The sequence below is a fragment of the Mandrillus leucophaeus genome, unplaced genomic scaffold (assembly GCF_000951045.1).
Source record: "Mandrillus leucophaeus isolate KB7577 unplaced genomic scaffold, Mleu.le_1.0 Scaffold727, whole genome shotgun sequence".
Taxonomy (NCBI): Eukaryota; Metazoa; Chordata; class Mammalia; order Primates; family Cercopithecidae; genus Mandrillus; species Mandrillus leucophaeus.
Window position 1 is genome coordinate 1,764,896 of NW_012107886.1, and position 9,657 is coordinate 1,774,552.

Consider the following 9,657-nt stretch of genomic DNA (forward strand, 5'->3'; position numbering starts at 1 on the left):
TTTTGTTGTTGGTTCTGTTTATGTGATGAATTACGTTTATTGATTTGTGTATGTTGAACCAGCCTTCCATCACAGGGATGAAGCTGACTTGATCATGCTGGATAAGCTTTTTGACGTGCTGCTGGATTTTGGTATATTGTATCTTTGTTCTCATTGGTTTCAAAGAACATCTTTATTTTTGCCTTCATTTTGTTATGTATTCAGTAGTCATTCAGGAGCAGGTTGTTCAGTTTCCATGTAGTTATGCAGTTTTGAGTGAATTTCTTAATCCAGAGTTCTAATTTGATTGCACTGTGGTCTGAGAGACTGTTTGTTGTGATTTCTGTTCTTTTACATTTCCTGAGGAGTGTTTTACTTCCAATTATGTGGTCAGTTTTAGAGTAAGTGCGATGTGGTGCTGAGAAGAATGTATATTCTGTTGATTTGGGGTGGAGAGTTCTGTAGATATCTATTAGGTCCGCATGGTCCAGAGCTGAGTTCAAGTCCTGGATAGCCTTGTTAATTTTCTGTTTCATTGATCTGTCTAATATTGATAGTGGGTTGTTACGGTCTCCCATTATTATTGTGTAGGAGTCTAAGTCTCTTTTTAGGTCTCTAAGACCTTGCTTTATGAATCTGGGTGTTCCTGTATTGGGTGCATATATATTTAGGATAGTTAGCTCTTCTTGTTGAATTGATCCCTTTACCATTATGTAATGGCCTTCTTTATCTCTTTTGATCTTTGTTGGTTTAAAGTCTGTTTTATCAGAGACTAGTATTGCAACCCCTACTTTTTGTTGTTGCTTTCCATTTGCTTGGTAAATCTTCCTCCATCCCTTTATTTTGAGCCTATGTGTGTCTTTGCATGTGAGATGGGTCTCCTGAATACTGCACATCAATGGGTGTTGACTCTTTATCCAATTTGCCAGTCTGTGTCTTTCATTTGGGGCATTTAGCCCATTTACATTTAAGGTTAATATTGTTATGTGTGAATTTGATCCTGTCATTATGAAGTTCGCTGGTTATTTTGCCCATTAGTTGATGCATTTTCTTCATAGCATCAACAGTCTTTACAATTTGGCATGTTTTTGCAGTGGCTGATACTGGTTATTCCTTTCCATGTGTAATGCTTCCTTCAGGACCTCTTGTAAGGCATGCCTGGTGGTGACAAAATACCTCAGCATTTGCTTGTCTGTAAAGGAATTATTTCTCCTTCACTTATGAAGCTTAGTTTGGTTGGATATGTAATTCTGGGTTGAAAATTCTTTTCTTTAATAATGTTGAATATTGGCCTCTACTCTCTTCTGGCTTATAGGGTTTCTGCAGAGAGATCTGCTGTTAGTCTGATGGGCTGCCCTTTGAGGGTAACCCAGCCTTTCTCTCTGGCTGCCCTTAATATTTTTTCCTTCATTTCAACCTTGGTGAATCTGACGATTATGCGTCTTTGGGTTGCTCTTCTTGAGGAATATCTTTGGGGTGTTCTCTATATTTCCTGAATTTGAATGTTGGCCTCCCTTGCTGGTTCAGGAAGTTCTCCTGAATAATATCCTGAAGAGTGTTTTCTACCTTGGTTCCATTTTTCCCGTCACTTTCAGGTACACCAATCAAACGTAGATTTGGTCTTTTTACATTGTCCCATATTTCTTGGAGACTTTTTTCCTTTCTCTTCACTCTATTTTTTTATAATCTTGTCTTCTCACTTTATTTCATCAATTTGACCTTCAGTCACTGATATCCTTTGTTTTGCTTGATCGAATCAGCTATTGAAGCTTGTGTATGCTTCATGAAATTCTTGTACTGTGTTTTTCAGCTCCATCAGGTCATTTATTTTCTTCGTCACACTGATTATTCTGGTTAGCCATTCCTCTAACCCTTTTTCAAGGTTTTTAGCTTTTTTTTGCGATGAGTTAGAACATGCTCCTTTAGCTTGGAGAAGTTTGTTGTTATCCACCTTCTGAAGCCTACTTCTGTCAGCTTGTCAAACTCATTCTCCATCCAGTTTTGTCCCTTGCTGGTGAGGAGTTGTGATCCTTAGGAGAAGAAGGGGTGTTTTGGTTTTTGGAATTTTCAGCCTTTCTGCTCTGGTTTCTCTCCATCTTTCTGGTTTTATCTACTTTTGGTCTTTGATGTTGGTGACCTATGGATGGGGTTTTGGTGTGGATGTCCTGTTTGTTGATGTTGATGCTATTCCTTTCTGTTTGTTAGTTTTCCTTCTAACAGTCAGGCTGCTTAGCTGCAGGTCTGTTGGAGTTTGCTGGAGGTCTACTCCAGACCCTGTTTTCCTGTGTATCACCAGTGGAGGCTGCAGAACAGCAAATATTGCTGCCTGATCCTTACTCTGGAAACTTCGTCCCAGAGGGGCACCTGCCAGATGCCGAGCATGTTCTCCTGTATGAGGTGTCTGTTGGCCCCTACTGGGAGGTATCTCCCAGTCAGGCTACACAGCGGTCAGGGATTCACTTGAGGAGGCAGTCTGTCCATTATCAGAGCTCCAACACTGTGCTGGGAGAACCACTGCTTTCTTCAGAGCTGTCAGGCAGGAATGTTTAAGTATGCAGAAGCTGTGCCCACAGCTGCCCCTTCCCCCAGGGGCTCTGTCCCAGGGAGATGAGGGTTTTTTCTGTAAGTCCCTGACCAAGCCTGCTGCCTTTTGTTCCAATATGCCCTGCCCACAGAGATGGAATCTAGAGAGGCAGTCGGCCTTGCTGAGCTGTGGTGGGCTCCACCCAGTTTGAGCTTCCTGGCAGCTTTGTTTACACTGTGAACATAAAAATGCCTACTCAAACCTCAGCAATGGTGGATGTCCCTCCCCCTGCCAAGCTCCAGTGTCCCAGGTCGTCTCAGACTCCTGCGCTAGCAGTGAGAAATCCAAGCCAATGGATCTTAGCTTGCTGGGCTCCGTGGGCGTGGGACCTGCTGAGCCAGGCACTGGAGGGAATCTCCTGGTCTGCCGGTTGTGAAGACCATGGGAAAGGCACAGTATTTGGGCAGGAGTGTACTGTTCCTCCTGTTACAGTCTCTCAGGGCTTCTCTTGGCTAGGAAAGGGAAATCCCCCAACCCCTGGTGCTTCGGGTGAGGCAATGCCCCACCCTGCTTTGGCTCGCCCTCCGTGGGCTGCACCCACTGTCCAAACAGTCTCAGTGAGATGAACCAGGTTCCTCAGTTGGAAATGCAGAAATCACTTGTCTTCTGTGTTGATCTCACTGGGAGCTGCAGACCAGAGCTGTTCCTATTCAGTCATCATGGAAGCACCTCCTAATGCCAGTTTTAAATGCAAGTAAAAAAGCAATTAACTTGTATGTAGAATCACCAAAATTACTCAACTTGTTTTTCATAGCTTACATATATATACAAATATATATGTATTGTTCTTACCAGAACAGTGAAAATGCTACACAAAACTAAATCAACTTACTATTTGTCTTCTTGATATGCACACAGTCTCCCAACGTCTCTGCCTTAAGGTTACTGATGAGTAAGAAAGGACTGAAAGGAAAGTCAATATGAGTTGCCCTATCTTTCCCTTTTCTTTTGTGTCATCGTTTTCAGCGTGAGTAGTTAGTTAATAAAGTAGCATAATTAAGAAAGGATATGATGGGTTTCATTGGTTGTTCATGTTTCTTAGAATGGTGTGTTTCTTAGAAAGAATGACTTCATTCTGTGATTGAAACCATTTCTGGTTCAAAGGGACATTGTGGCTTCTTGGGGTGCTGTCTTCTTACTCCATTTGTTGATGAAAAGAGTCAAACTTTTTATAATATTTTAAGAGATTGATTTTGAGCCAAATGTGAGTGACCATGCCTGTGACACAGCCCTCAGAAGGTCCTGAGAACATGTGCCCAAGGTGGTCAGGGTACAGCTTGGTTTTATATATTTTAGGGAGGCACGAGACATCAATCAAATACATTTAAGAAATACATTGGTTGGGTTCCGAGAGGTGGGACAACTCAAAGTGGGAGCTCCCAGACTATCAGTAAATTTAAACACTTTCTGGTTCACAATTGGTTGAGTTTTTCTGACGACCTGGGATCAATGGAAAGGAATGTTCAGGTTAAGATAAAGGATTGTGGAGACTAAGTTTTATTGTGCAGCGGAATCTCTCAAATAGCAGACTTCAGAGAGAGCAGGTGGTATGTTTCTTATCAGACCTAAAAGGGTATCTGGCTCTTAGCTGATTATCTCTTGGATCTGAAAAGAAAGGAAGGAAAACAAAAGGGAAAGGGGATTTTCTGTAGAATGTAGATTTTTCCCACAAGAGACTTTCAGGGCAATTTCAAGATATGACAAGAAAATATATTTTGAGGTTATATATTTTTCCTTATCTCATAATGGTATTCCAGAGTGAGATTGAAAAGTAAGTTATGATATATAGGGTCAAATAAAACCCATCTGATCAGAATTTGTGTAGAGCATGATCCCCTAGACCCCTTATGTAGGAATTTGGGCAACATAAAAAATCAGAGCTTAGTTCTCAAGTTATATTCATAACACACTCACCTTGTACTCCCTTTAAATCTCAGTAAACTCCCACACATGTGCTCATGGGGCATCATGAATGCTGTATGCAAATAGGCAGCAAGAAATGGAAGAAGACACATAGATTGCATGTTACCTGTATCTCCTCTGCTCATGAACATTCTCCATTGTCCCAGCAGACTTCACTTAAAAAATATAAGTTCAGTGATAAAATTATTAATAATTTCAAGACCATGATAGCTGAGTATTTAACCAAGTGTGGGACTCTTCTGAGCACGGGGCCCTAAGTGATTGCACAAGTCACACATGCCCATGAAGTAGGACCTACTTGCATTTGCTGTTGTATTTCATCTCCCCCTTGCAGGGCCCTAAGACTCTACATGGATCACTGCCCCTATGAATTTCTGTAGAGCTCACCATTGTTTGCCTGTTACATGCCATAAACTGCCTTCTGTGACTAGTTATCTCATCCCATGTGTTCTTTCTCTCTACAACATTATAAGCTCCTTGAGGGTAGTGTCATAATAATGGCTCCATTTATCATGGAAGTTTGGCCTTGCTGAGGCCTTGCTGTGGCCTTGCTGATTCTATCAACTTCCTGGGTATTTAAATATAGTATTTGTCGCTATTATTGTTATTATTATTATTATTCTCGTAAAAGGGTTCAGGCCCTGTAGTCAGATTGTCAGTGCTCAAATTGTTATCTTAGTTGTGACCTGGGGCAAGACACTTAATCACTTTAAGTGTTGATTTTTTGTTGTATTTTGTTATAAGAATTAAGTGCTATAAGTTCTCTAAAATTTAGCATGCCTGTCACATGATAAATAAATATTACCTATTCATGTTATTATTATTTCTTCTTCTTATTATTATTATTTGTTTTAGTCCCAAGAGTACTATGATCCCTATTTTCAGGATGTGGCATCTGAGATGTTGAGAAGAAACACAGCCAGCAGGTGGAAGACCTTCTCATCTCTAGAACCATGCTGCTCAATATGTAGGCATCAGCAATATGCAGATATTGAACATTTGACATATGACAAGTTTGAATTGAGATGTGCTGGAAGTACAAAATACACACTGAATTTTGAAGACTTAGTATGAAATAAAGAATGTAAAAAACCCCACAAACACTTTTCTATTGATTACATATTGAAATAATATTTTGCACATATTGGGTTAAAGTACATTATTAAAATTAATATCATTGTTTTTTACTTTTTAAAAGGTGACTCAAATTTAAAATGTAAATTTTTAAAACTTTGATAATGTGGCTCACATTATATTTCTATTAGACAGATTGCTCTTTCTGGAGGCTGTGATTGTGGGGGCTCAGGACTGGGGGTGAAGCCATCTTTAAGAAGACATTCCACTGAGCAAGCTAATAAAGCTCTTTGAATTCCTTGCTCATCATAATCTTTAAGATTTAATTTTAATGACCACAGGAGGGAACTTTGGATTTCACTTATCAATATAAGAAAATGTTTTAAGCTGGTAATTGTTTTGCATCTCAGATGAACCTAATTTTCCTTGACAGGAAGCTGAGAGGCTTTCTATTCCTCCATGTGGTACTAATGGCCTAGGGAAGAACACGAGTTTTAGAATGGAAGATTTGAACCTCAGCTTCCTCTTCTAGCTGTGTGACTTTAGGCAAAATATTTTTGCTTTTTGGAGTCTTAGTTTATTTATCTGAATAAAGGGACACTAATATCTACAGAGCTGAATATCTTTGCCCTCTGGTTACAGTCTTTATCCTCTCTACCTTGTTCTGTGCTCTGGTGGGATGACCTATGAATGACACCAAAGGGCTCTCTTGACCATTGGTTTCAGGTTGAGTTTGGACCTGAAACTCCCTACTCTCTTGAGTAGGGCTGTGCACCTACATGACATCAAAATTCTGGGAGAGAAGTATATGAATGGATTTCTTTGGAGTGAGCACAGATATTTGTGTACTGTGTTAATGTCCATAGAGAGCACCCAAAGTGGATGAGGCTCTCAATAACTAGGTGGATGAGCTGCCCATTCTGGGTATGCCCCAGAGCTTGCTCAATTGTCTCCTGTACAGAATGCCTTATCTGTCCCAATATTACTTATGACTTGGGGTCAGTTTTTCTTGCAAGAGGTATGACATAGTCAACTTAGCCTGATGGAATTCATTGGCCTTATCATGTGCAACATCATCTAGAAGCAGCTACTTAACAGAATGGTGGGATGGCCTGCCAAAGGCTAAGTTATGAAGATGGTAGGAAGGCAACGTTCTACCAATTTGGAGTGCTGTCCTTCATGATATGGTATACATGCTTCAAAACCAATGGCTAGGATATAGTGTCATCCCTTAGAGCCAGAATGCCCAGGTATGGGAACCAAGGGTGGAGATGGGAGTGGCCTGTCTTACCAATACATCAAATAACCCATAGGAGGTACATCTGCTTAATGTTCTGGAGATCCTAATGCCCAAAGAAAGAATACTTTTAAAAGAGTCATGTTCCTAGTGAATTGGAAGCTGAAGCTGCCTCTGGCCATTTTGAGCTCCTCATATAGCTGGACCATTGTATAGAAAAGGGGTCACTGCATTCAGTGAGGTGACTGGTCCTGATTACCAGGGGATAATGAAGTTATCCCATAATGAATTCAGGCCCTTCATAAATCAAGACTGTGGTCAATTTTTCAGTAAGGAACACCATCCAGTTGAGAAGTGGGCAGAGGATAGGGCAAACATGGAATAATGGTAGAAGAAGGCTGGCTGCTACATTTATCACCTTAGGTCTTATGCTCACTTGCGAAGCTACAGGAACTGTTACGGAAATGCCAGGTGTTTGATGTAGGTCCTGTCATTCACTGCTCAGAAAACCAATCACTGAAACAGTGAGTAGTGCCAGGAGATAAGGCTTTGTTATATTGCAGGTGACATCAGCTGGAAAGATGGGAGGCAAGCCTGTTCTTTCTAACCAGCTAAAATGGGGTTGGGGGTGTATATAGCAGGAAGGAATTTAGAAAACAGAAATTAAGAAAGAGTAAGGAAGCAATCAGGAGGAATAAGGGGTCTGGCATCTCACCAATCTGGTGAGTATCAGTTTCCTTGATACTATCTGGGAAGCCTGAGGGTTGGTTTCCTGAGAAAGGAACTCAGATAAGACAAATGTAAGTTTCAAGCTTTAATACCAGGAGGACCAATTTCTATGTTTATTCAAGAACCATAAACATCATTCTATGAGACAATTGGGTTGGTTTCAGAAATATAACAGTTATATTTTATGTTAACTAGTTATTTCCTCACCTTTTATTCTCATATTTTTACGAAAAAAGATAGTTTTATGGAAACCATCTTTTGGTGATTACTCATGTTTTGGGTATCTGTTGGGAAGATGACTGAATTGATATCATTTCATCCTGGTTTGGCATTTTTGCAATTGAATTAAAAATACAGTAAATGATGGGGGAGGGTTCCTGGGAGAGAGTTGGACTGTGCTGGATGTCTTCTGTTTCCCTTTCAGATCCACTTTTCACCCTTCCCTACCCTGTTTTATGACCCAGGAGGCTCATTCTATTGGGTTTCATCAGTGGGATCCCTTGTCCTCTGATTCCAATTGTGTTTAGACAATGGAGCGGGAAGGGAGGCAGAAGTGGTAGACCAGACAGCAGGTGAGCAGTGAGTTAACAGTATCTATTCCCCTCATTTTTTTCCCTGTCATATCACAAGGGTTGGCCCCTCACTCCATGGAAAGCCATAGTTTGTGTTGCCATTTACTACCCTCTCTGAGTTGTCAGAGCTGTTGCTAGCCTCAGGTTGCTGCAGCAATCCTTGCTGGATGACTTTAAACTCTGCTGGGACCAGGGCTGATGTTCCTGCCTTGCTGGGTTGTTGTAAGAATTGGATATAATGAATGCAAATCACTTGGTACAATGACTAGCACTCCGTAGGCACTTAAAATGATAATTTTTGTTTCTGCCAAATCCTTTTAAATTCCTAGTTCAAATGATTGCTTAAGGAATTAGCACTGCTTTAAGAAATAAATGAGATAATGTATGTGAATGCTTTGTTAAGTGTAAATCACTGTAGAAATGCAAGATAGAGTTATACTAGATTCTCTGAACCTTAAAAGTATTATTTTTAAAAAATACAGTTCTGTTTGTCTTGCCTTAGTCAGATGCAATTAGGTTTTTCTCAGAAATGGAGTAGGATAGAAACTTGAACTGCAGATTTTCATGCAAATCTCATTGAATTAAAAACTTTATACATCTTCTTCAGGCTCTAGGCCTTTGGTTTTAGATTTCCCATTCTCATTTCCTCTTCTTTCTAGCCCAGTGAAGCATAGGTATCAAGATGAGCAGATGGAGAGGTAATTGCTTCTCTGTCTCATTGTAGAAAGAGAAGCAAAAAGCAGTGAGAAAGCATCTTGAAATGCGGAAGAAATTATTGAGTCTGCATAGTGGCTTTGCACAGTCCCTTCTGAGATGGGAAGGGAAATGGTGAGGCAAGGTAAACAGGAGTTGAATTTCCTTCTGATGTAGAACTTTACATACCATAAATCAGAGTTATTAGGAGGACTTGCCAGGGAGGAATCAGAGTAATTAGGAGGACTTGCCAGGGAGGGTGGAGAACTGCACCATGGTGCAAACCTTGCTTTTTTATTTACATGTTGCAAGTGACCATTAGAGTGTTTCTTCTCTGTGCTTCCATTTGTTACATCAGTTTAATGAAACTCACCACTTTTTGCTGTGTCCCATGCTGTTTTATTTTTCTTTCAAATGACATAGCTTGAAGAAATTATCTGAGCAAAGAAATTTAGCACTTGTTCATTAAAATGTGTCTGAGGCGTATTCCTTCTTAGGAGTGCAGAGACAATGATTAGAGCATAGTGGTTAAGAGCATGCTAGACCTGGGTTCGATTACTGAGTTCCCCACTGATCAGGCTGTTACTGGAAAGAGGTCCTGACCCACACCACGAGAGAGGGTGCTTGGACCTTGTGTGAGAAAGAATTTGGGGTGAGTCCATAGAGGAGTGAAAGCAAGTTTATTAGAGAAGTAAAGAAACAAAAGAATGCCTACTCCACAGGCAGAGCAGCAGTATGGGTGGCTCAACTGAGTATATTTATAGTCATTTCTTGATTATATGCTAAACAAGGGGTGGCTGATTCATGAGTTTTCCAGGAAAGGGGCAGGCAATCCCAGAACTGAGGGTTTCTTCCCCTTTTAGACC

General features: G+C 40.6%; 1 protein-coding gene across 1 annotated transcript in view; it reads left to right on the plus strand.

Annotated features, from left to right (window-relative positions):
* SUMF1 (sulfatase modifying factor 1) overlaps window positions 1–5,716 on the plus strand; it is a 404,376-nt gene extending 398,660 nt beyond the window's left edge. The window contains exon 9 of the mRNA XM_011965456.1: window positions 5,342–5,716. Coding sequence (XP_011820846.1) covers window positions 5,342–5,560 — 219 coding nt within the window. The 3' untranslated portion in view covers window positions 5,561–5,716. The remainder of the gene's footprint in view (window positions 1–5,341) is intronic.
* The last annotated feature ends 3,941 nt before the right edge of the window (window positions 5,717–9,657 follow it).